Here is a 26,999-nt window from a genome sequence, read left to right on the forward strand (position 1 = left end):
CATGCCCTGAGCCGGAGGCAGACACTCAACTACTGAGCCACCCAGGCGTCCCTAGATTTACCTTTAGTAGAGTAGGACCATTCAAGTATAAATGGTTCCTTTCAGAACCCCAGGAAAATGATATTTTAAATGATGATTTTTTTTTTTTTTTTTAACCATGACAGAGAAAACAAATGGTTCCTTAGCTGCCAGGCAGAGCAACCTGTTAAAATAGGTGATCTTTTCTTTTCTTTTCTTTTCTTTTCTTTTCTTTTCTTTCTTTTCTTTTCTTTTCTTTTCTTTCTTTTCTTTTCTTTTTTTTCTTTTCTTTCGTTTCCTCTTTCTTTCTTTTCTTTCTTTTCTTTCTTTTCTTTTCTTTTCTTTTCTTTTCTTTTCTTTTCTTTTCTTTCTTTCTCTTTCTTTTCTTTTTTTTTTCTAAAAAGATTTGATTTATTTATTTGAGAGAGAGAGAGAGTGCGCACACAAGCGGGGCGGCCGGCAAGCAGAGGGAGAAGTAGACTCCCTGTTGAGCAGCGAGCCTGATGTGGGACTGATCCCAGGACCCTGAGCCGAAGGCAGGTGCTGAACTGGCTGAGCCACCCAGGCGCCCAACATGTGATGTTTTCTTTGTTGGTGTGAGGGCCTGGGTGCTACTGCTGGAGCCAGCATGGGCTCAGAGAGGCTATGAAGAGCCAGGTGGAGGCACAGTGTGCTCTAGAGAGTGGCTTCTATGAGCCTGCCCTCGGGAGTTCTCCTGCCTGAAGGCCCGGGAGGCCCGGTAAGGAGGGGTAGAAGGGAGGAGGCAGGAGGCCTGGGGCCCTGGAGCCAGCAGTAACAGAGCAGCACAGGGCGGAGAGTTCAGGCCTTGGAGCCTGGCGTCTGGCTCTAAGTCACCACGTTAATGAAGGCCGTTCAGCCTGCAGGGCCTGCTCCTTGTTTGTGAAGGAGGATGTCCTTGCTCTGCTGTCCACTTCCCTGCATTGACATCAGGCTTAAATGAGTATGTGGTTGTGCAAGCAATTTTACAACTAACTGACTTGCTGGGCTGTTTCTTTACTTTATGCAGTTTGAGGGTGCCAGCTGTGGACCACGTGTCACGGTGTGGCATAGCCGGCCTCTGTACAGGGTTTGGTGCTAAGTGTTTGCAGTGGTGTCTTTATGAAAGCTGAAGAATTCTAGCCAGTTCCACTGATTACTACTCTCTCTCTCTCTTTTTTTTTTAAGAGTTTATTTATTTATTCATGAGTGACACACAGAGAGTCAGAGACATAGGCAGAGGGATAACCAGGCTCCCTGCAGGGTGCCTGATGCGGGACTAGATCCCAGGACCCTGGGATCATACCCTGAGCCCAAGGCAGATGCTCAACCACTGAGCTACCCAGGCACCCTGATTACTACTCTGTATCGACTCCGGAAAACCTTTTTAACACCAGTGTCTGTTCTAGATATGTCTTTGAGTTTACAGTCCTGAGCTTAATTCCCCATGGCCCTACTTACTAGCTGTGTTATTCCCAGGCACATTTAAAAAAAAATCTAATTAATTATTTAATTAATTAATTTGAGAGAGAGAGAGAGAATGAGCAGGAGGAAGAAGCAGCAGTGGACTCCCCACTGAGCAGGGAGCCCCATGTGGGGCCTCTATCCAGGACCCTGGGGTCATGACCTGAGCCGAAGGCAGATGGTCAACTGAATGAGCCGCCAAGGTGCCCCTCCCAGGCACATTTATTTAACTTGTCTGGACCTCGAGTGTCCACCCTGTAGCAATGTGGATGATAATACTGGTCTCGTAGATGGTGATGAAGAGTAATGAGATAAACTGCTTGACGGTGCCTCATGCTGGATACATGCCTAACACATGTTAATTATTTTTGAAGTTCCTTGTGGTTTGCCTAATGGGGTGTCTTAAAGGAAGTAGAGGGCAGTGGAAGGTGGAGGTGGGCACTGCTTTAGTTTTCTGTTGCTTTTTTTTTAAATTTTTTTAAAAATTTTTATTTATTTATGATAGTCACAGAGAGAGAGAGAGGCAGAGACACAGGCAGAGGGAGAAGCAGGCTCCATGCACCGGGAGCCTGACGTGGGATTCGATCCCGGGTCTCCCGGATCACGCCCTGGGCCAAAGGCAGGTGCCAAACCGCTGCGCCACCCAGGGATCCCAGTTTTCTGTTGCTTTTAACAAGTTACTGCAAGCTTACTGGCTTAAAACAACACTGGTTTATTTTCTCACTGTCTCTGTGGGTCAGGAGTCTGGCACATGTTAGCTTGGCCCGCTGCTCAGGGCCTCACAGGTGTCAGCTGGGACCGTGTCCTCATCTGGAGGCTTGACTAGGGTAGGATCTGGGTCAGGTTCACCTAGGTTGTTCTTTGTTCACTTCCTGTGGTTGTACACCCGAGGCCCCTGCTCTCTTGCCGCCTGTCAGCCAGGACCCTCCCAGCCCACTGAGGCCCTCTCTGATCCTTGCCACTGTGGCCTCCTCCATATACCCACTCATGCTTTGAATCTCTTCACTCAGGAAGCGTGTGGTCCCTCTGAAGGGCTCACTTGGTTAGATCAGCCACTCCCAGGACTCCCACTGATGAACTCGAAGCCAAGTGATTTGGGACGTTTATGCAAAATCCCTTCACATAATCTAATCTCCATATTCACACTCGGGGGAGAGGGTTACACTGGGCGTGTACACCGGGGCTGGGGGTCTTGAAGGTCATCTCAGAATTCTACCTCCCATAGGTGTTGGACTGCAGCTGACCTGGGAGTGACCCGGGAGAGGAAGCCACCATCTTCTCTCGTGATCTTGGGGAGGGGACAGGGGAGTCACTCTGTATGCCACTTAAAGTTGACTGCAGACCATCTTCCTAAGTAGCAGCCTCTGGATCAGTGAAGGCTGTGTGACTCACGGGTCCACACCAGGAGCGGTGCTGTCGAGGTTGATTTCAGTTTTGCAAGGTTGCATTTGGCACACTAGCACACTGGCATGAATTCAGCCAGCTAAAGATGGCAAGAGCATCCAAGGGGCAGTGATGACTTGCTTTGTTTTAGAGGAGGCTACAGTTACACCAGCTTTGAATTTTCATCTAAAGATGACCATAATGCCCACTGTTTCATTGGAAAAATAAATTGCCAGAGGAGTAATCTGAAACTGTGTGAAATATGCAGAAACACCAACTAACACAGAGATTCTTTTCTAGATTTCCAGTGGGTTCAAGGAGACGTGTGTGAAGTGCAGCTGATGGTATACAACCCGATGCCATTTGAACTCCGAGTTGAAAACATGGTATGTATCACCCCGAAACTAAGCTTTTTACTTAACATTTGAGGTGCATATCCTGTGATTTCTGTCTGTTTTTATATTTGTTTTGCCAAAGAGTATAAGGGTTTTGTGAAGGAAGACCACCACGTCCTGTCACTCCTGTGTCTTTACTGCTTGGTGCTCAGTGTTCGAACCAGGGAACAGACGCTTCTGATCTGAACACACAGCAAGTTTACCTGGTGGGATGTGAGATTTGAAATAATCACGTTGAAATTTACATGAGATTAGTACAGGTTACAGGTATATGTTATGTCGGCTGCTCAGTAGCAGCCTTACTTTATTGCTACATGATGATACGATGATCAAGGCCTGAGGGAAGTGCAAGCTCTGTAGAGTAGGGGAGTAAATTATTGCACCAGCAGTGTGAGGTTCCTCTTGGGCTTGAAGTCTAGTGTTCTGTTTCTGTCTTCTGTGTAGGGCATTAAAGGCTCGCTCTTTGGTGGGGCCCACTGGGGCTGCTCACCTAATTCCATAGTCCGTGGCAGGAGATGTGTACTGGCTCTCCACACGAATTCTAACGTTTCAGGACCTGAGCCACTCAACCTGCCTTGAGGGTCCCGTTTCTCAAGTCTTCTCTGTCCTTATTATTATGTAGCGTTTCTGGGTGCTGTGGGTTACTACCTAGTACTGTGTGTTATTACGTGGCGCTGCTGAGTGCTATGTTGTTACCTAATACCACGTATTAGTATGTAGTATTGATTTGTGACTTTTTCAGAAACTTGCAAAGGACGATTTTGAGATAGTTCATGTTTCCTTTAGAGTTTTGTGACTCATGTTCAAGGTAAGGGGTGGGCTTTTTGTGAAGGTATCTTGCTGAGTGCTCATGCCCTCTGTCAGGCCATGAGTAAAGCACTTGGAGGACCTGGTCCCTGCTCTGGTCAGTGCTGTGGGTACATTGGGTGCTCCAGGGCCCACATAGAGAGTTGCAAAGGCTTCCCCAGGAGAGACAGGGCTCAACTGAGAATACAAGGATGAGTAGGAGTTCACCAGATAGACTGGTGGTTCTTTTTTCTTTTCTTTTTCTTTTTAAATTTTTATTTATTTATGATAGTCACACACACACAGAGAGAGAGAGAGAGAGAGAGAGAGAGAGGCAGAGACACAGGCAGAGGGAGAAGCAGGCTCCATGCACCGGGAGCCTGACGTGGGATTCGATCCCGGGTCTCCAGGATCGCGCCCTGGGCCAAAGGCAGGCGCCAAACCGCTGCGCCACCCAGGGATCCCTAGACTGGTGGTTCTTAAAGGTGATGATTAATTAGGCTCTCAGCATGAAGCATGGGTTCCCAAAATTCAGTAGAGCTCTGAGAAGTTCAGCTGAATGTCAAGGCTATAGCCTTGAGGTCACTTAGAGAGCAAGCCAGTGGGGAGGAGTGTTGTCCTCCTCCTGTCCTGCAAGAAACTTCCAGCTTTAGGGCTCGGCTCTCGGGTCAGGCCTTCTAATGACTTTCTGTCTCTTGGCCTGAACAGGGAATAATTGTTTAAAGGATTTTCCCCAAAATGCCTTGAGTATCAGATACTTGCTGCTCTTTCTAACACCTTTTTTTGTCTTAAAAAGTAGCTTTTAGGAGTGCCTGGGTGGCTCAGTTGGTTAAGACTCAACTCTTGATTTCGGCTCATGTCATGATCTCAGAGTCGTGAGATAGAGAGCCCTGTGTTGGGCTCCAACGTGCAGCCTGCTTAGGACTCTTCCTCTCCCTCTGCCTCCCCCTACTCTCCAGTGCGTGTTGCTCACTCTCTCTCTTTCAAAAAATTGCTTTCATTTTTATCTGGTTTATAAGTAGCCTGTGCTTTTAAATAAAAAGTTAGGAAGAATAAAGAATAAAAAAAAATTGCCACTAGAAGGTAGCCCACAAATCATGGTCAGAATTTGAAAAATGAAATTATGAAATATTTCAAGCATGGGAAATGTTAACAGGGAATAATAAACACTCTGAGAATCCACCATCCACATTTAGCGACTGTTGACGGCTGGTCACATTTGCTTCGGCTATTTTAAGAAGAGATAACATGCCAGTACGTTTTGCCTGGAGACAGTCGCCATCTCCTTGCTTCTGTGCTTGCACTCTTGCCCACCGCCCCATCCTCCATGTAGATCATTTCATGCTTTTGCTCGAAATGTGGGCTCAGTATGCTCACTATTGCTAGAGCGCCTGCTTCTGGGTGCTTTCTGTAGACCGAGTGAGGAAAAGCGTGCATGTGTGTACACGTAGACACGTACTTACATATATATCCACACATGCACACAACACCTGTGCCCGTACCACACATGTGCTGCCACCAGCTTTAGCCCACTTCTGCAGGGTCCTCTGTTGCCTTCGCCTCGTTCACACCTGTGTCCTTTCCGCCAGTGTGAGAACTGAGGTCCCAGCACGTGACGCTGGCTTGCTTACTCAGTCGAGGGCCTCTCCTTAGTGCATGTCCCTGCTCTGACATGGTGGCAGGCTGCTGGGGGCGGGGGAGGAGGCGCTCTTACATCATCAGCTTTGTTCCCAGGCAGTAGACGTTTTTGATCTCTTAGTGAATGGTGTTTTTGTATTTTATATTCTAATATTTTTTATTGTCAGATGATAGAAATACCTTTGCTTTCTTAATGCTGACTTTTTTTAAAAAATAAATTTATTTTTTATTGGTGTTCAATTTACCAACATACAGAATAACACCCAGTGCTCATCCTGTCAAGTGCCCCCCTCAGTGCCCGTCACCCAGTCCCCCCCACCCTCCGCCCTCCTCCCCTTCCACCACCCCTAGTTCGTTTCCCAGAGTTAGGAGTCTTTATGTTCTGTCTCCCTTCCTGATATTTCCCACACATTTCTTCTCCCTTCCCTTATATTCCCTTTCACTAGTATTTATATTCCCCAAATGAATGAGAACATACACTGTTTGTCCTTCTCCGATTGACTTATTTCACTCCGCATAATACCCTCCAGTTCCATCCACGTTGAAGCAAATGGTGGGTATTTGTCGTTTCTAATTGCTGAGTAATATTCCAGTGTGTACATAGACTACAGCTTCTTTATCCATCATCTTTCGATGGACACCGAGGCTCCTTCCACAGTTTGGCTAATGTGGCCATTGCTGATAGAAACATCGGGGTGCAGGTGTCCCGACGTTTCATTGCATCTGCATCTTTGGGGTAAATCCCCAACAGTGCACTTGCTGGGTCGTAGGGCAGGTCTATTTTTAACTCTTTGAGGAACCTCCACACAGTTTTCCAGAGTGGCTGCACCAGTTCACATTCCCACCAACAGTGTAAGAGGGTTCCCCTTTCTCCACATCCTCTCCAACATTTGTTGTTTCTTGCCTTGTTAATTTTCCCCATTCTCACTGGTGTGAGGTGGGATCTCATTGTGGTTTGGATTTGTATTTCCCTGATGGCAAGTGATGCAGAGCATTTTCTCATGTTAATGCTGACTTTTTACTTTGCTAAATGCTCTTGCCAGTTCAAGTTCCATTATAGATTCCAATAGGGCTTTTTATATTTACAGTTTTGTTTTTTGTGAGTAACTGTCTACATGCCTTTCATTCCTTTTCTCTTGCCTATTGTACCGGGTAGGACTTCTGTTACTGTGTGAAGTGCTGAGCACTTACACCCCTGCAGTGTTTACAGTCATGCGGCAGTTCCTAGAAGCCAGGGAACGTGTCTTGCTCCCTGTCAAGCATAGCCTGACACGTTGTGAAATGAATTAATAATTCATAGATGCATTGAGGGATGATAATTGATGATATATTTCCATACTTCATTTTTTAAGATTGTTATTTACCTATTTTATTTTTTCTTTACATTTACATTCCAATTTGGTAAGGCAGCAAAAAGCAAATGTGTAAAATACAGCAGGCAGGACTAACAGCAAGATGGAGTCATTGTTCAGACACCCCCAGGGCTCTCTGTTTCAAGGTTGGTTGTGGTAGGCACGCCTCTGGTGTCTCCACAGCTCTCTGTGGCCCCTCAGAAAGGCCGCGCATCACCGTCCTCAGTCCTGGGGCTTGCCTGTGAGCAGGTGCACTCTGCCCCAGGGACCAGCAAAGCAAGGTGGGGGTTGCGGAGGGTGGGCTGTGCTTGCTCACACTGCTCTTGCTTGCTCTAGGGGCTCCTCACCAGTGGAGTGGAGTTCGAGTCTCTCCCTGCGGCGCTCTCTCTTCCTGCTGAATCTGGTCTTTACCCAGTGACACTCGTTGGGGTCCCACAGACAACTGGAACCATTACTGTGAATGGTAAGGAGACGCGGTTTCTGATTTCCATTCGTGCAGGACTGCTGACCCTCTGTCCTGCCCCCTGAGGCCTGTCACCGGTCACCCGGTGTTGGTCTTAAACGATTCAAGGATGATGGCGAGATTGCATTTCTTGGAGCCATGGCATGGAAGGGAATGGCTTTGAGTGCACGGGACTCACAGCCTTCCCTTTAGTGGAGGGGTTCTGCTCTGTGCCAGGCCTCCTCTCCCCCATTGTCACCGTCCCCGTCCTGCTGACCTCTTCTAGGGGCACTGCAGATGTACCAGCAGGCTCCCTGCTGTAGTCGACCCTCTGACTCCCTGGCTTCCTCTCTCCCCCTGGTCACACCTCTTCAGAGGTCCATGTGTATGTGCAGAATCCACTGGCCCCCTCTCTGTTGGGTGTCTGACCCTCTGTGTCCTTGGTTTGTCCTTATTGCTCCACTAAAACTGCTGTCTCCAAGTCCCTAGCTAACCCAGTTTGTTTGCCTTTGCTGCTCAGCCGCCTTGGGCACTGCCGCCCACCTGCCCTTGTGGGTGCTGCCCTTTGGTTTCTGTGAGACACCCCCCTACTCCCCTGTGTGTGCAGCAATCTGCAGATGCTGCCTCTATATGCACCTCCCCTGGATGGTATTCCTCAGGCCAGGCTCAGTCCTTCCCCCTTCTTCCTCCCCATTCCCTCTTCTCTCCCTCCCCTCCCCCGCAGTGGGCTATCTCTAGGCAGTCTCAGCCTCTCAGTGACTTTTCTGGCTTCAAGGCTCATCTATATGCTGCTGATTCCTAGGGCCACACTCCACCCAGACCCCTTCCTATGCTGCTGATTCCCAGGGCCACACTCCACCCAGACCCCTTCCTGAACCTGCAGAATCAGTGGCTAACCAGCCATCCCCTTGGCTGCCTCGTGGGCACTTCACTGCACCAAGAGGGCTCCCCACCAGCTGCCCCTGTCCCGTGGGCCCAATCTCCATGGGGCGTCACCATCCTGCCCAAAGCAGGGCTTCATAGGGCATGCTCACCCCCGGCTGTCTCTCATCAGCCCTGTGCCTGCTCCTCCCATCTGCCTCCGAGGGCACTCAGAGCCTGCAGAATGGGACCCTTTAAGGGTTTGTCACAAAAGCAACAGGGGCTCCTCTTTCTGCATCGTCTTGGTGGCTGGTGAGTCCATTCTCCATACTGCTGACAGTGGCCTTTTTGTAGCACACATCGGGCCATGTTATCTCTTAACTGGAGGTCTTGGTACCTGTCCACGCATGGCCCATCAAGCCTAGATCCCTTAAAGACAGCTTTGGAGCTCTCCCGGTGTGATCTGGCCCTGCGACGTCAAGTGTCCCTCCCCTCCTCTTGAGTCACACGTCCCTCTCATAGGCTCCTTGCAGTTCTGGAAACCTGCCCAGCTTTCTGAGCTTTGCCTTTGCTTTTCCTTCTATTGGTGTGCTTCCAGACTTGGCTGGTTCCTGTGCTTCTCTTAGCTCAGACTTCCTTTCCTCTTGGAGACTGTCCTCAGCTTCTCTGGGTTGGGTCAGGTGTCCTGCTTGGCGCTGCTGTGATGATCTGTGCATGTGTCCCTCCAGGCCACTGGTTGTGGTTGCTCACCGGCCTTGTCTGTCTTGTCACTCCCCGGTGTGTGGTAGGTCTTCAGTAGATACTTGGTGGCTGAAGGAAGAGACAATTCTGGGAAAAGGGTGAAGTCTGGTGGGTGAGGTGGGCGTCATGCTGGTTAGGACACATTGCAGCAGGCACTGAGAGGTACCAAGCACATGACTGGTGGGAACACGGGGAGAGGTGACCCAGAAGGGGAGAGTGGGCCGAGAAGGACTTTCTCCTACTAAGTGACCCTGACTTTTGAAGGCCACGTAGGAATTATCCAAATGAATGGAGTGGGGAGCAGGGGGGTTCCAGGCACACAGAACAAGTGGTCCAGAGCTCTGTGGAGTGTTGGGGAACTGGGGGCGGCTCTGAGGAATTGATCCAAGGCAGAGGGATGGTAGTGGCAAGGCTGGCAATGTGGACAGAGGGCAGATGCAGAGGGCTAGGGGGTGCTGGCTTTTTCTCCCAGGGGCTGCATTTCATTAGAGGAGAGATACAGTCAGAAGGTAGTGCAGGGGGACTCCCAGGAACTGTGAGGAGTACAGGCTGCAGATGGGCAAGACCACGGGCAAGGAGGCCAATTAGAAAGCTGTTCGCATAATCCAGGGATGAGATGACCAAGGTAGAGCCGCAGCTCCTGCAGGAGTGGAGTAAAGGAGATAGGTGAGGAAGGAAATAATTAGTACTGACAGGCTGACCTAACCAATAACCCACACCTGGATGAAGAGTGGGAGCCTTAGTAACAGAGCTCTGAGATGGTACAGACCAGTCCTGCTCATTTCTGGCACACCTTCTCTACGAAGTGGAAAGGGCTGACTGTGTGTTACCAGAAATATCGTGGACATAACCGAGCGTTTGTCATCAGGTTTTGAATTTCTTTACATTCCTTCTCAGCGATAGGTAAGAAAAGGAAGATGACCGATTTTAATTAGGAAATGGAAAACAAAGATTGCTTAGGCAAAACCACATTATGTCAGGTTTTCTGGAAAGAAAAATAGGAGGGGGCATATTGCCAGATGTGGGCTTCAGTGGAGGAACATGTTTGCAAGTTAAATTAAGTCTTTTAAGAAACATATTTCAAAAGGAAGGAAGCGTGGGTGCTGTGAATTGGTGATTTTAGGTTGGGAGAGCAGTTTACCATTGGCAGAAGGTGAAGGAGCCACTGATGGGCCATCAGGACCTTGTTGCCTCCCAGCTAACCACTTTCTTCTCCGATTCCTATAACCATTTCATGTGTGTGCACATTAGCCCTCACCCTGAGCATGTAGCCATGGGTGTTGTTTCGTTTTGTTATACAGTGAGTATTGTTTATAATAATTATCTCTTGAAATTTCAAAAGCCATTTTAAAGCTTTGCTTAAATAATTTCAAGTGCTCATAGAACCAATGAAGGATTTTTGATTTTTTTGTTGGCATAGAAAATTCGCTAATCTTAGATCACAGTGCATGTACACGTTCAGCGGATTTGCTGGATCACCAAGCGATTATAATAACAATAATTGGCTCTTGAACTTTCATCTCTCCCCAGAAGATTTTGAATGATTTTTCAGGTACTTATTCTGTCTCATTATGTCCTGCAAAGGAACACTAGCTATCACTCTCCTAGAGACGGGCAGATTTGAAAAGCAAATTGTCAAAGCGCTGGGACCCTACTGTTAAGTTGTGTAGAGATTTATAGTTGATGAAGACTCACCTTTCACTCCTCCCCAGACGGCCCCATGAGGTAGAAATGTGGGGACTGTCACCCTCTGTCTGTATGCACACCCAGGCTTGGGGCTGAGCCATGGGTGGGACCCATGGGTGACAGCCGATGGCAGGTCTGGGGCAGGGGTGCCGTGCTGTTCCCTGCTGGCGGCTGCCTCCAGATGGCGGGGGCGGGGGGGGTGTGCTGAGGGTTGGAGGCCTTTCCAGAGGCTGTGAAACTCTTCATTTTGCGTCCTAGGTTACCATACCACAGTCTTTGGAGTCTTCAGTGACTGCTTGCTGGATAATCTCCCAGGGGTGAAGACAAGTGGCTCCACCGTGGAAGTCATCCCTGCCTTGCCCAGACTGCAGATCAGCACTTCCCTGCCCAGGTAGGGTGCAGGCGTCTGTCTTCCCACCAGAAGGGCACCTCAGAGCAGTTTTTAGCATACATTTATAATGGCACCACGTTAAGCCGTGATTCTTAGGACCGAAATCTGGGCGAAGCGTTTCTTCAGGATAACCAATAGGCAACGGGCTTTGCTGAAAGTGGAGTGGAACAGAGTTGAAGTGTTTCTCACCATGAACAGAACAAAATGTGAGATTAGCCTTTGGAATCCTATTTTTTGTGAAAAACAGTTAACTCTTAGCTTTTGAAAAGTAGATTTTTTAAAAAAATAGCATTATAGGAAAGCATGAAGAAGAAAGGGAAATACATCTGAGGACTCCCAGAAATGATTGCTGTTAATGCTTTGTGTTTTTTCTTTCCAGTGTTAATCCGCCTTCTTTTCTTAAATATGTATTTGCATATTGAGATGATTATATATATATGATATATATGATATATATATCATATATATGTATATATAGTGTCAGGTTACTTTTTGCATAGTCATATAACATAAGCTAAGAATTTCTACTTTAATTGCTTCGAAAAGTATATTGTAAAGATACTCAGTTTGGATGATAGAAATGTTTTAAGACAGGGAAGGTAGCAGTGATAGTTGCATTACTTCATAAATTTACCAAAAAATATTGAATCATATACTTAAAACAAGTGAATTTCATGGTATGTAAACAGCACCTCAATTTAAAAAATGAATTTTGGTGGCTTTAGTAACGGAGTACATGATTTCAGATGACTTTTCCTTAAGTGAGTGTTGCTTCTAATTAATATAAATATCACTGCGACTGGGTTATTAAATTGACTCCCACACATTTATTGATACATGATTTAGGCTTTGTCTGTAGGACTAGTGATTAATCAGAAATGCCCTCGACAGCAGGTCTTGCCTGTCATAGGAGTTTATGTCCAGAGGGGAGATAGACTCACTGTAGTGAAGCTTGCTAAGTGTTGCTCAAAACAGGACGTGGAAGGGGGGAGGCCACTTTCCCATTCATGTTCAGGAAGGTTTCACAGATGTGTTGTTTAAATTGGTCCTTACAAGATTCACAAAAGTCGGTCAGATGATGAAGCAAGGAAAAATATGCCCAGACAAGGGGACGTGTCTGACTGTCATCTCGCTCAGGACTCAGCCCCGTTCCGGCTCCAACTCTGTCACGTGGGATGCTGTACGTGGTGGGGATGGTTGGCACCTATGTCGGCCAGGTCTCGTGGCTGCACTGCAGCTCTGCCTTCTTTTCCTACGGTCCCGGGGGGCTGATACCCTCTTTGAGACACAATGTAATTAGTCTTGTTGTGTTTTTGTTTTTCTGCATAACTCCTCTGCAATTTCAGGTTGATTACAAACAGCTTTTGCTTAGGAAGGATTCCATCTTAAAATATTAGTCGTTTATAGTGAGGATAGGAGTCACTCTTCCTTCCTTGACAGAGAAAGTTTATCTCTTGATGCATGAACAAGTTTAAAGGTATAAAATGTAAAGGAATGCATTCACCTTGATTCATTATGCTGTTATTTTCTGAAAATGTGGTCTGGATATAAAAGCTCAGAGCTGGGAATGGGAGGCCCCCAAGGAGGCGCATGGCTGGCTCCATAAGCCTGATTTGTTTAACCATCGTCTCTTCTCTTGGATGCCAGAGGTGTGAGACCAGCACTGTCTGGAACATTCTTTTCTGTCTTTTGGACCAGTGTGGGGATATGGAGCTTTCTTGTGGCACATAGAACAGGACTTGGGTCTGACTCCAGTCCTTTGTTCTGTGGCCAGAAGCAGACCCAGAAAGAGCTGGCTGGCAGGGAGGCTGTTGGGTCTTTGCTGGGTGGGGTGACCCAGAGTCTTTGTCCATTTTTGGTTCAGTTAAGTATATGGTGTAGACTCATGGTGCTTTCTTTGGGGATCCTTCAGGTTCAAGGAGGAAGAGAGTTGGGAGCCAGGTGGACCCTTCCACCCCATGTTGACCCTTCCTCCAGTGACAACCCCCTTTTTCTTGTGGCCGAACGTCTCCAGAACATGGTATATGCTTTTGAACCCAAGGGCTGTGGTACCGGCGCCTCAGGGAAGAGGCAGCACGCTTTGGGTCTGCACACTGGGCTGCACTCCCATGTGGCATGGGCCCTCCTGACTACACAGATGCCTTAAGACCCCAGGGCACCACCCAGCTGCCCTGTGTCCCGTTAGGCACTTGCAGATGTTGCTTGTCACTTTTACCTGTGACATGGAGTCTGTTGTACATACTTCCCATTGTTCTTCTTCAGTTCCCAGGGTATCAGTTGGGATGGTTCACTTAAGTTTTCTTCTTAAATCTCTGGGTTTCACAAGTCAGTTCTGAGCATGAGATTTACAATTCTTTTTAGAGATTAATAGTTCAGGGATCATTTGAATTAACTCATTGCTTCATTTTAGGCCCCACCATAATCCAGTAGTTAGGATTTTTATACACTTCACACACACACGAGGCTAAGGCTGAGTGGGAGCACAGGACGTGTCTGCACACGGAAGGTTCTCTGCATGTGGCACTCACCTTGTACTCCTGATACCTGGGATTCATGTTCCCTGGTCCCTGTTTCTGGAATGTGTTAAGTCTGGTGTTGTGAATAGTTCTTGAAATGCCACTGTTTTCTCTGATTCTTTCTTTTAAAAATTTATTATAACTATTACTGCTATTTTAGATCTGCACACTCATTGCAACCTTCTTCTGGAGATGAGACATCTACCAATGTGTCGGTCCAGCTTTACAACGGGGAGACTCAGCAGCTTGTTATTAAATTGGAGAACATTGGGATGGAACCATTGGAGAAACTGGAAGTCACCTCCAAAATTCTCACCACCAAAGGTGGGTTTGGCCCCAGAAATGTTTATATTCTCTGTTTGCAGAAGAGACTCTTTAAATGGCTGGAGCTCAGAAAGTGTAAAAGCTTCTTTTAAATTGATAACATCATGAAACTGATGTGTGAAGGATGCACAAAGGAAGAGAAAGGAAGAGAAAGGAACAAAGAAAGCACCTTTGTCCTGGTGCTGTTGGAGGTTGCCAGATCCCCAGGAAGAAAACTCTGGAATGAGCGGAGAGAAGTGTTAGTGGCTCAGATATCCATCCTACCCCGGGTTTGTCTGTGGCTTTAAACATAGAGCCTATGCACTCCTTATGTTTCCTGGTCCTAGGACACATGAGCTGGGAGGGTCATGAGACTTGTGTTGAAATTTGGGCTTCACCGTTTACCAGCTATTTGTCCTTTACATGCCTCAGTTTCTCCCTGAGTAATAGGGAGGCAGTACTTACCACGTGAAGTGAAGCAGCATGTGATGGAATGCCTAGAATGTTAGAGGTTGCTGGGTGCTACTGATCCAGGGGAGGGTATTTAAATAGGAGGAAAAGGTATCAAGAGGGAGAAGTGGAAAGAACGTCAGATCATTTAATAAAGTGAGAGAACTTATACAGGCCAGTGAGGCCAGACAAAGAGGTAAGGAAGCTAGCTGGACCTGGGGTGTCTCCATGCTCCTGCTGTGAGGGCGAGGGGAGCCACCAGTAGTGGTTGAGTGTCTAGGGAAGGGTGTACTGTCCACATATCGCTCCCCGGCAGAGGGCTCCCTCCTCAGGCTGATGACATTACGGTGGAAAAGACCAAGTGAAGATAGTGTTTATTAGAGGTAGAGCCACATGCCATCTGGCAGTTCCAGTTGGAGGGAAGGGCGAGGGAAGAGTTTGGGAGAATTTGTCCTGCAAAACATACCGTGAAGGAAGGAATTTGGATTTTGTAAAAAAAAAAAGGTTCATCTGAGCTCATCCCACTGGGGAGAATGCCAGTGCATCTTGCATTCCCTTGTTTTTCCCCCTCGTTCTGATGAAAGTGTACGTGGGGGAGCCAAAGCATGTATCTGCCTGTCCTATCTTGCCTGCTGTCCCCATCTGTACCTGTCCCCACGGGGAAATGCTGCCTACGTTCAGATTCTGTCACTTCCTAGCTGTGTGTTACCTTGAGCAAGTACTTTAACCTCTCCTGGACTTTTCCTTGTAAAATAATAGTAATAACAGCACCTACATCACAGGATTATTATGAGCGCTAAATAGGATGATGTATGCAAAGGGCTTAAAACAGCACATGCTGTCGTATTATTAGCACTCAGATTTGTTAGCTGTTACTATTACTGCTATCATCTCTATGGTCATCATCGCCATACTACCACCGCCTCTATCACCACCTCCACCTCCACCACCACCACCACCACCTCCACCTCCATCACCAGCATCACTACCTCCCCCACCACTGTCATCACCACCACCATCACCTCCACCTCCACCACCTCCACCACCACCATCACCACCACCTCCACCATCATCATCATCACTACTCCACCACCACCATCACCTCCACCTCCACCACCACCATCACCACCACCTCCACCATCATCATCATCACTACTCCACCACCACCATCACCACCACCTCCACCATCATCATCATCACTACTCCACCACCACCATCACCTCCACCTCCACCACCACCATCACCATCACCACCACCTCCACCATCATCATCACTACTCCACCACCACCATCACCTCCACCTCCACCACCTCCACCACCACCATCACCTCCACCTCCACCACCTCCACCATCACCATCACCACCACCTCCACCATCATCATCACTACTCCACCACCACCATCACCTCCACCTCCACCACCTCCACCACCACCATCACCACCATCACCACCACCTCCATCATCATCATCATCATCACTACTCCACCACCACCATCACCTCCACCTCTACCACCACCGTCACCTCCACCTCCATCATCATCATCACTACTCCACCACCACTGTCACCTCCACCTCCATCATCATCATCATCACTACTGCACCACTACCATCACCTCCACCTCCACCATCACCTCCACCACCATTACCTCCACCTCCACCACCACCATCACCTCCACCTGCATCGTCATCATCACTACTCCACCACCACCACCATCACCTCCACCTCCACCATCACCTCCACCATCACCTCCACCACCTCACTTCCACCTCCACCACCACCATCACCACCACCTCCATCATCATCATCATCGCTACTACCAGCACCACCTCCACCACTACTGTCACCACTATCACCATCATCATCAGTTCTACCATCACAGTTGCTGCTACCACCAGCAACATTGTTATCGTCACCATTGCCACCCTCATTATTGCCACCATTGTCATCCTTGCTGCCATCACCATTTGTTCTCGTCGCTGTGGAATGCTCTACTGTGTAACGCACCATCGTTTATGACTGAGCACATTTGGGTGGTTTCCATTTGGGACTATTAAGAATAGTTATCCTGAGTATTTTGTCACATGCTTTGGCGGACTTCTTTAGATGTTTCTGTAGAGTGTATCTCCAAGAGTAGAATGTTGGGTGGTAGGGTATATGTGTGTGTATTCGGCTTTAGAGTGAAATGTTTTTCCAAAGTTGGTTGCACTAGTTCACGCCATGATTATGTGAGAGTTCTGGTTGCTCAAGTCCTCACTGATACTTGGCATCTGTAGTCATTTTATCCATTCTGGTGCTCAGGGTGGGGTGTAACTGGGGTTTTAGGTTGCATTTATTTGATGACCAGTGAAGCTGAATACCTTTCATTTTTTTTAAGATTATTTATTTATTCATGATAGAGAGAGAGAAAGAGAGGCAGAGACACAGACAGAGGGAGAAGATCGTGGAACTCGATCCCGAGTCTCCAGGATCACGCCCTGGGCCAAAGGCAGGTGCTAAACCACTGAGCCACCCAAGGATCCCCCTGAATACCTTTCATATGGTTTCGGATACACAGATCCTTTTTTGTACAAGTGCCTTGTCCTTTTTTCCCTTTGGGCATTCTTCCTTCTCTGTCTGTCTCTGTCTCTGTCTGTCTCCCTCTCTCTCTCACTGGTGAGACCTGTGTATGTTCTGACTAGGAGCTCTTTGTTGGGAATGAGTGTGACTATCTCGCACTGTGTGGTTGCCTGTGCACTCTTAGTGGTGCTTTGGACAAACGGAAGTTACTAATTTCTTTTTTTTTTTTCATTTTTTTAAAGATTTTATTTATTTATACATAGACACAGAGAGAGAGAGAGAGAGAGAGAGAAAGAGGCAGAGACACAGACAGAGGGAGAAGCAGGCTCCACACAGGGAGCCCGATGTGGGACTCGATCCCAGGTCTCCAGGATCACACCCCAGGCTGCAGGCAGCGCTAAACCGCTGAGCCACCCGGGCTGCCCGAAGTTACTAATTTCAACATGGTTCACCTAATCACTTTTCTTCTGTGGTCATTGCTCTTTGGATGTCATGTAAAAACGCTTTGTCTACTTAGTCTGTGGGAAGCTTTGGTGACCCAACTTAGTCTCATCCTTTCTTTCCTCTGTTTTTGGGAGCAAGTACATATGGATGAGGTAGAAAATGCCTCTCTGACCTGAAATGCCATCTGGTATCCGGATTTAATAGCTGGTTAATAGGGTGTGGTCGATGTTGGAGCCTGTGAGCCCCTGGTCACTGACAGATAATCACGGAGCCTGTAACCATGAAGCGTGTCGTGTAACTTACTTCTCTATCACAGCTTAGCAATTGGAAACCATCTTTTCCTTTTCTCCCATAAACTCAAGTGGCGGTCATGTGTCCACTATTTGTTATGCACCTGCTGCTTCTTTCTTAAGCAGGGATCGCCCTGTTTGTCCCCTTTGGAAATCCTCGAATAACTTCCCATTGTCCTGGACCCCAGTCATTGTCCTGGCCTCTGCCCTGTGCTTCAGCCTCCTCTGGCCGCCTCTCCCCTTGAACTCCCAGTGTTCGGGGTCGTTAGGAGGTAATTTCAGTCTCCTGGACATTCGTGCGCTCTCTTCTACACCTTACCACACACCCATCTTCTCTCCCTAGAGCTCAGCTTGCTGACTTCCACTCCTACCCTTTCACCTCTTATTTCCAGTGAACTTCTCCTCTGGGCTTGTGCTGAGTATTCACCCTGGGAATCTTCCTCGTCTGGGCTTCTGGGTCCCCTCCTGTTGTCGGAGTGCCCCAAGGTACTTGTGCAGGCCGCTTTCACTATGCGTGGCTTTCACTATGCGTGGCAGTTATCTGTTCTGGGAAGGCGCTCTGTCTCCCAGCGGCTGGGAGTCTCCCTGAGGCCTGGCGCCTGGTTAGTGCTTAGGACTGAGGGGTTGCTGATGGAAAGGGCTTTCTCGTTTACAGAATGAGACAGATAGGAAAAAACAGATGTGTGTGAACCACTTTGATATTTCTTTTTTAAGATTTTATTTATTTATTCATGAGAGAGAGAGAGAGAGGCAGAGACACAGGCAGAGGGAGGAGCAGGCTCCATGCAGGGAGCCTGATGTGGGACTCGATCCCAGGTCTCCAGGATCAGGCCCTGGGCTGAAGGCAGGCGCTAAACTGCTGAGCCACCTGGGCTGCCCTCACTTTGATATTTCTAATGAGTTGCATGGGTCCCTGTACTCACTCGGCTTCTGGTCCACTCCAGGTAAGTTTCTGCCCCTGCTGCTTTGCTGGGACTCTCCTCCCTTCCGCAGAGATCTTCACCTACTTCTTGGTTAGCCGAGCACTGCTTTCCTCCGGAAAGCTTCTGTCCACCTGTCTGGGCTACCCTGGACTTTGGTGTCCTTGTGCTTCTGAACTCATGTGGAACCTACCCTTTGTGTCAGCCATCCCCTCCCTCTCTGACCTTTCATTATGAGAATGTTCAGACATACAGAATTTTACTGTGGACACTGTATGCCATCAACTACAGTTCTGTAATTAATGTTTTCCTGTGTTTGATTTATCAGGTACCCATCTAGCCTCCTATCCATTTGTTAACCCATTTTATTTTTTTGTGTGGTTCAGGGTAAGTTGCAGATTTCAGAGCATTTTACCTACTAACATTTCAGGTACATATCACTAGTTAGAGTTCAAAGTTTGTTTACTTTTTTTTGGTAAAATATATATGCAGTGAAATGTACAAATCTTAAAATTACCATTTGATGAGGTTTGATCCACGTGTGTCCCCTGGTTCCCTTTCTAGCCAGTCCCTGCTCACCCCAGCTAGTGTGTTTTATCAGGTTGGCGGATGGTCTATATGCATATTGTTGGAACCAGTATGGGACAGGGTATCCCTTCAAGGTGAAGCCTTTGTCGTGGTACATCACACACATGCTTTTCTTCAAATAAAGAAAAATTCCTGTTTTTTTTTTTTTTTTTTAATTCTCCCATCCCCTTTGCTTTCCTGTCTTGTTTTATTTTATTTTTAAAGATTTTATTTATTTATTTACGAAGGACAGAGAGAGAGAGAGAGAGAGAGAGGGAGAGACATAGGCAGAGGGAGAAGCAGGCTCCCTGTGGGGAGCCCGATGTGGGACTCGATCCCAGGGCCCCGGGATCACTCCCTGAGCCAAAGGCAGACACTCAACCACTGAGTCACCCAGGGATCCCTCCTGTCTCGTTTTAATCTCTAACCTAACAAACTCATTTTTAAAATCCTTTTGTCTTTAGAATCAGTGATATTAACAGCCACTTTAGTCACGGTGATACCAACAGTTCATCCCTGCAAGAGTCTAGACTGTAGCTTCGGTCCTTACGGGGTACATGTGTCCCTGTGATCACTGGAACCTGTCATGGAGATGAGCATTTGTAATCAGTTGCAGCTGGACAAGGGCTATCTGTCAGGGTCATGTAAATTTTAATTATAATCCATTTGTGAGCCAGTCTTTACTTATAGGTTGTTAAAGGTGAAAACTTCTACCTTTGCTTAAATAGCCATAGATTTTTATTATAACTAAGTCCAAATTAAGGAGAGTTGATTGTATTTGCTTTTAAGCAATCTTCTAAGATATGTGTGAGTGTACAAACCCAAATATTCACATACGTATGCACATAAAAGCCACACACCCCCTTAATATCTTTATTCCACCAGCGTAATTTTTTTGACAAAAGCAATGATTTCATGTTAGTGTAACTAAAAACTCTTAAGTGTTTGTGGACTGAAGCAAGATTCTCTGCTTTTCTCATGAGTGTTCTCCACAGTTAGATGCAGATATGAATGTATCTCAGATGCTGAAGGTCAACAGCAGTAGCAGTTTCTGGACTACTGTCAATGTAAAATAACCAGTTACACTTGACTGCATGAAACTAAACCCTAGCACTACAATAATGGCTATTATTTCTGAGACTAAATCCCACAGGGGGAAAAAATTAGTGACATACACTATGCTATTGATTGACGTTTATCTGTTTGTTCCTTGCAGCATGTTTTTGCATAGGAATTTTTTTTCTTTTAGTTCAAACCTGAGAATTTTTTAAATTGAACTATAAATGACATACAATATTATATTAGTTTCAGGTGAATAACAGTGGTTTGATATTTTTGTACATTTTGAAATGATCATAATTAGGTCCCGTTACCATCTGTCACCAAAGAAAGATAGGACAGTATTTCTGACCATATCCCCTGTGCTGTGCATGGCATCTTGATGACTTATTTATTTTATAACTGGAATTTTGTTCCTCCTCTTCCCTGTCACCGGTTTTGCCCATTCCCCCACCCCATTCTCTGGCAGGTACTAGTTTGTTCTGTGTATTCATGAGCATATTTCTGTTTTGTTCTGTTTATCCATTTGTCTTGTTTTTTAGAGTTCACATATAAGTGAGATCATGCCATATTTGTCTTTCTCTGACTTAACTTCCCTTAGCATAACACCCTCTAGTTCCATCCACATCATTGCACATGGAAAGATTTCATTCTTTTTATGGGTGAGTAATATTCCATTGTGTATGTACATCACATCTTTATCCACTCCTCAGTTGATGGACACTTAGGCTGCTTCCATATCTTGGCTGCTGTAGGTAATGCCACAATGAATATAGAGGTGCATATATTTTTTTTGAATTAGTGTTTTTGTTTTCTTCAGATAAATACCAAGAAGTGGAATTGCTGGGTCATATGCTAATTCCATTTTTAAATTTTCGAGTATAGGATTTTGAAGTCTCTCTGGATAGTCCATGTTGTACCATGGTAATGAAAGGAAGAAACAGAAAGGTCCACTTTTGAGGCATAAAAATGTATTAAATCTGACAAGGAAGCTGTAGGTTTTCCATCCTGCTGCAGCTGTACCAGAGCCTTTTGTGCACTATGGATTTCCTCTGTGTTATTACTTAGATACTGTGCTTATTTGCATTGGGGGATAAATAAGCTGGTCTCTGAGTGGATTTACCTGTTGTTTGAATGTGTCACTCTTAAGCCATGGAACTTAAAGAGAAGTAAGCAGTGAGTTAGAAATGTTTCTCAGCATGCCATAGGCTTGGAAATTATTAGATTCTGAACGCAGTTCTGAAGTAGGACTTGGAACCTGTTCACTGACTGCCCTTCGTGTGCGTGGGGGCATAGATCGGGGTGCAGTGTTCAAACTTGTCTGGAGCTGTGCCGCTGGTCACCTGCGTGTTTAGCAGAACCAGCTGGTGCTCCTTTTCCTCCCCTTCTTCTTGCTTTTCCTACTGAGCTCTGTCAGGGCGGCTTGTCCAGCACGGGCTCTCTTCAGCCAGGGAGAGGAAAGACTTGGCTCCCAGCCCCTGCTCTGTTATTTACCGGCTGCAGGACTATTCCTTGGTAAGCAGTGTGGCTGCCTGAGGATTAGGGTTCCAGTGCAGGCTCTCCCTGGGACCCAGTCCTTCCCTCAGGTCGTAATTCGAGGACAAGGGATAATGCCTCTGGTGCACCTAGCACAGTGCCTGGCATGTGGCCGCTGGTGAGAAACTGCTTGTGTCCCTTCCCTTTACGTGGGGGAATGAGCTGGGGCTTTTGCTTCCCATTTTCCACTTCTGTCTGCCAGGGCCTGGGAAACCAGGGTATCCGAATTGTTAAATCCCACTCCAAATAAGCAAACACGTGCCCCACTTGAGGAAGACAGACCCCTCTGTTTAAATTTCCTAGGCTGACCTCTTAGCTTTCAGAAACCATCTTAGCTTCCTCCTTGTTCTCAGGTTTTTCCTGGAATGGTGAGATTTAACAGTACAGATGAACAAACATGTTCTTGCATTAAAACTGTAGCAACTTAAAGTAACTGGAAACTAGATAGTAAAGTCTACATAAGCCCCGCTGTCACACGGGAAATGAAGCCAGGAAAGGTGAGGCAGTGAGAAGCAGGCTGGGAAGTGGGGACATTTCTGACAGCAAGGGGTCACTGGCTCCTCTGTTCCTAATCACAAAAGAGAACCTGTTACCCGGGCAGTTCTCAGGACCCAAAGGTTCTGTGACAAGTTGGCTGAAGTGCCACCCAAAGTTATAGTAAGAGTTACCTTCCCCGTGGAGTTTTATACCTCTTTTTGGCCTGGTCTGTTTCTGAGTCGCTTATATTATACTATTTTCATATAATTTTTTTTGAAAATATGGCAACATAGGGCACAACTTTCAAAAGAAATCTTGTAGAAAAGTGGTTAATTACTTCTTAGCACTGTGAAAGCATGGAGTGCCTTGGGGACTCCGTTTCTCGATGTCTCCTTCCATTGTCAGGCCAAGTCCCACTTGCATGCTTGGGTGTGGACTCCAGTCAAAGGGAGCTGGGAGCAGGCTGCCATGGCCAGTAGTGGGTTAGGGGGCCAGGAGGGAGCCCCCCAGATCAGGCCATCCTCAGTGGTAGGCTTAGCTGTTAGGATTCCCATTACAGTCTTCGGTGCCAGAACACTTGGGTTCCATCCTGACTTTGCCACTTACTGGTGGGATGATTTGGACCTTGGCTGTCACTTCTGTGGCAGTCCGCTTCCACGTGCCAGGAGAGGACTGTGTGGTCCCCCCAAGTGTTGGGATATGCACGCCTCACATCCTGAGGGGTCAGTACGAAGTAGCTCCTCCTGTTACCCGTTGTCATTGTCTTGATGCCACCTTCGCTCTTACTTTTTAAGTGTCTGTTGTTCTCTCACATTTATTAAACATCTTTTTATGTAGCTTTCTTATGCTCAGTTTCTCAGCCTACCATTCAGAGAAACCTCCCATCTGGCTTGCTGCCTGACTTCTTTTTTTTGGCACAGACACTTGTCCAATACTCACCTTGTCTCTAGTACCGTGCTTGGGGAGAGGGCAGCAGTGACCTTGGGGCTGGCATGGGGGGGCAAGCTGGATGGTAGCCTGAGCGCTGTGATCATGAGGCTGTGGGAAGGTCCTCTCTCAGCTTTCCTTCCCACCGTTGACCTTTTGCCTGTTCATTTGTCTGTCTGTTGTCTACCAGTTGTCCACCCTTTTGCTCAAGTCTTCAGCAAGCCTTTCCTGTGTTCCTCCTGTGTGGTGGCCATTGTGTTGGGCCCCGGGACACCTAAGAATCAGCTCCAGGTCCCTGTCCTCTGGGGTGTGGAGAGTGCTTCCACAGTCTCTGTTGCCTGGCTACCTGTGGCTACAGTTGGATGTATTCATAGCTCTCAGGTGTCCTGTGTGCCTCTCACATCCTGCCCATCATTCATATACCAGGCCCCACACCACCTTCCGAAAACTTTCCCGACCCCCTCAGATGGAATCATGTCACTCCTCCTGTACTTTGCCTTGTTTACACTTTGTTACAGTAACACTTAACTTCACTTGGCTTTGTGTTACTCAACAATCAGGCATTTATATCACATTCTATACACTCGCCATGCCAGGCCCATGAATAATACATGAATCCTGTCCTGAAGGAGCTCACGATTCAGTGTGGGGAGTCAGGCATGTTCAGTGAATGGGAGTGGATTCCGACTGCACATATTGTATTATTTCTGTCACCTGTGAGTAACCACAGTGAGTGGATTGACTGCTGTGCCTCCTAGGAAGACACTGACTTTCACAAATGTCTAGAACTCATCCAACTCTGCGTTCCCTTGTATGCATGACTGCGGTGGCCGTCTCAAACAGGTCAGTTTGTTGTACGGTTGTAGGGCCATGGTGGAGAAGTTTACAAACTCTGTTCTTTGGGAGACCAAGTGAAATACCTTTTAGTCACTACCACAAGACATGATATGTTTAGCTCATTGGGAGCATGGATGAGAAGTCAACAAGCAGGGCAGGGAGGGCAGAGGAAGTTAGGATGTCTAGCCCTGCATTTGGGAACTTTTTTTTTTTTTTTTTTTTTAAGATTTTATTTATTTAAGAGAGAGAGAGAGAGCACAAACAGGGGCAGGGGCAGAGAGAGGAGAAACAGACTCCCTGCTGAGGAGGGAGCCCAATGCAGGGCTTGATCCCAGGACCCCAGGATAATGACCTGAGCTGAAGGCTTTACTGACTGAGCCACTCAAGCACCTCAGTTTGTGAACTTTTTTCTTTCTTTAGTTTGTGAACTTTTGAACATCAAATTCCCAGTTGGTTATTTGGGGCCAGGGTGTTGCACACTGATAACACATAGCTGCTGCCGGCTGCTGCGATGTCCACTTCTGTGGGGCTTGGGCCTTCCCAAGAAGTGCAGACACCCAGGAGTGCTGGTGCAAATAGTAAAAATGAGAAGGTGGGTGCCTGGGTGGTGCAGTCAGTTGAGCATCCAGCTCTTTTTTTTTTTTTTTTTTTAAATATTTTATTTATTTATTCATGAGAGATACAGAGAGAGAGGTAGAGACACAGGCAGAGAGAGAGGCAGAGAGAGAGAAGCAGGCTTCATGCAGGGAACCTGACATGGGACTCAATCACAGGTCTCCAGGATCACACCCTGGGTCGAAGGCAGGTGCCAAATCGCTGACTCACCCAGGCATCCCGAGCATCCAATTCTTGATGTCGGTCTACTCAGGTCATGATCTCAGTGCTATGAGATTCAGCCCTGCATCAGGCTTCCTGCTCAGTGGGGAGTCTGCTTCTCCCTCTCCCTCGGCCCCCTGCTCATGCTCCCTCTCAAATCAATCTATCAATCTGTCTATCTATCTATCTTTAAAATGAGGAGGAAAATACATTTCTGAAAATTGAGATACAGCACTCTTTCACAGACTTGTTGTTAGGGTTAGACAGGCCAGGATTTTGGGGTAGGTGGGATCCTGGCTCTACTCGCTCCTGTGTGGCCTTGGGCAGCTGGCCTGAGAGGGGACAGTAGCAGGACGTGTTCCAAGAGTCACTGTATGGATTCAGTGACACAGCGCCTGCCTTGTGGAAGTGCTCCCTAGAGGTCAGCTGTCCTGTGCTTGCTGTTTGGGTGACAGCACCTAGCTCGTGCTAGGTGTTCGTTTCCTGCCCCGCCCTCCTTCTGGGTTGTATCTGTGGGTGCCCCCACAGCCCAGCTGAGATCACAGTTGATAGAGTCTCTCTTACAATCCACTGCCTCTGACATCTGTGACACATCCAGCCTTCAGTGTTCTGCAGCCAGGACTGCGGGGAGCCCTGAGGACATCTCACAGCTCATTTGAGCAGAGTTGATCTCTCAGTTGCAGCACTTTTGAGAAATGAAAACTCATCCAAATAGCCAAGAATAGCACTATAATTATAGGTTTTAGTTTAGTTTCCGCCCCCCTCCCCTGGTTATAAATTTCTGCTACGCTGGACTGTTGGCCAAGAGCATTAGTTCTTTCCTACAAATCTGGGCCCTCAGCAGGGCCACTTCCTAGTTCCAGCGACTAGGACAGCGAGTCCCATCTTTGGGTAGTCCATTAATTCAGCAGTTTTGAACCTGTTCTGTATGTGACAGTATTAAAAACTTTTAAGCAATTTTTGGATTGAGAAGAACATCAGCTGTCACCTGGTCTGAGCTTTTGGGGACTTCTCTGCCCCCCAGCCTTGTTCCTTCCTATAATCTGAGATCTTCCACACAGGCTCGTTTCCCTTTATAGGCAGGCAGCACTTCTTATTTTTCTCTTTTCCCCAGAACTTAGTACTGTGCCTTCCCTTGGGATATTTGGTGGCTGTGCGGTGATTGCTCACTGAGTGAATGGAAGGGGCAGTAGTAGAATGTGAGAGGGAAACATGAACGTGGTGCTCTGCAGTTTCCAGAGGACTTCCACCTGCATTTTCTGGGCTGCCCTGTGTGCCAGGCTACGTGCCAAGGCCTCGATGCCTCATTGTATCTTGGTGCCGACTCTAGTGTTGTCTCCACCCCGCTGACGAGGCATTTTGGGATGACAGAGGAGAACTGTCAGGGGCAGTGCAGGTACTGATTCATACTTGTCTGATCCACAAGCTCATGACTGGACCGTTACATTTTATTTCCTACCATCTCTTTTCAAGGTCCTATACCCTGTCACCTTAGTGATGTTTTCATTGTAAATACTCTGCACTCTGGTTGTGAAGCTGGGCGGCGGCATAATGTTCCAGTTGAGCTCCCAGAGGCAGAATATTTAGTGGAAAGAACCAGCTGTTGGCCAGGCCTGGCCCTGACCTTGGTGCTTTTACTTTAGCTGTTTGACTATGGATAAGTTGTTTAAACTCTCTGATCTTTGGTTGCCTCTTCCATAGTATGGGAATAATATAGCTACAGTCTGAAGTTAGAAGATAGAACTTAATAGATATTTATATCAAATATTTTTTTATAGAGGGGCTCCAGGGGAGGAATTTGTCTTGTTTGCCAGGCTTTCCCCTCTCTGTCCTGCAGAACCAGTCAGGATAGGGAGTGGAAAGCAGAAGCAGAGCTGACCTCAGTAGTTTGGACCAGCTTTTCCTAAGCCTGGTCAAGTTCTTTTTGGGCACTAGACCACCTGCCAGTTTGCACAATGCAGCAGAATTAATCCACTGCTGCAGAGAAGTCGATCTGTCTGGCGGATTGAGTCTGGGGGCTCAGTGACACATGTGCCCCAGGTGATTGCTGTCCTCATCAGCTGTTCATGTTATTGTCTGGCCCTGATAGAGGGCACCAGAGAAAGCAGCTCCATTGGCTTAGAATCGCACCTGCCTCTCCTGGGTGGG

The 26,999-nt window shown here is 47.2% G+C and overlaps 1 protein-coding gene across 7 annotated transcripts in view; it reads left to right on the plus strand.

Annotated features, from left to right (window-relative positions):
- The window catches only part of TRAPPC9 (trafficking protein particle complex subunit 9), a 541,182-nt gene that overhangs the window by 114,391 nt on the left and 399,792 nt on the right, over positions 1-26,999 (plus strand). For all 7 annotated transcript variants that reach the window (XM_072733818.1, XM_072733819.1, XM_025985035.2 and 4 more), the window contains 4 exons: positions 3,163-3,248; positions 7,370-7,496; positions 11,022-11,154; positions 13,831-13,994. In XM_072733818.1, the coding sequence (XP_072589919.1) occupies positions 3,163-3,248; positions 7,370-7,496; positions 11,022-11,154; positions 13,831-13,994 (510 nt within the window). The remainder of the gene's footprint in view (positions 1-3,162; positions 3,249-7,369; positions 7,497-11,021; positions 11,155-13,830; positions 13,995-26,999) is intronic.

The sequence above is a fragment of the Vulpes vulpes genome, chromosome 13, assembly GCF_048418805.1.
Source record: "Vulpes vulpes isolate BD-2025 chromosome 13, VulVul3, whole genome shotgun sequence".
NCBI classification, from domain to species: domain Eukaryota; kingdom Metazoa; phylum Chordata; class Mammalia; order Carnivora; family Canidae; genus Vulpes; species Vulpes vulpes.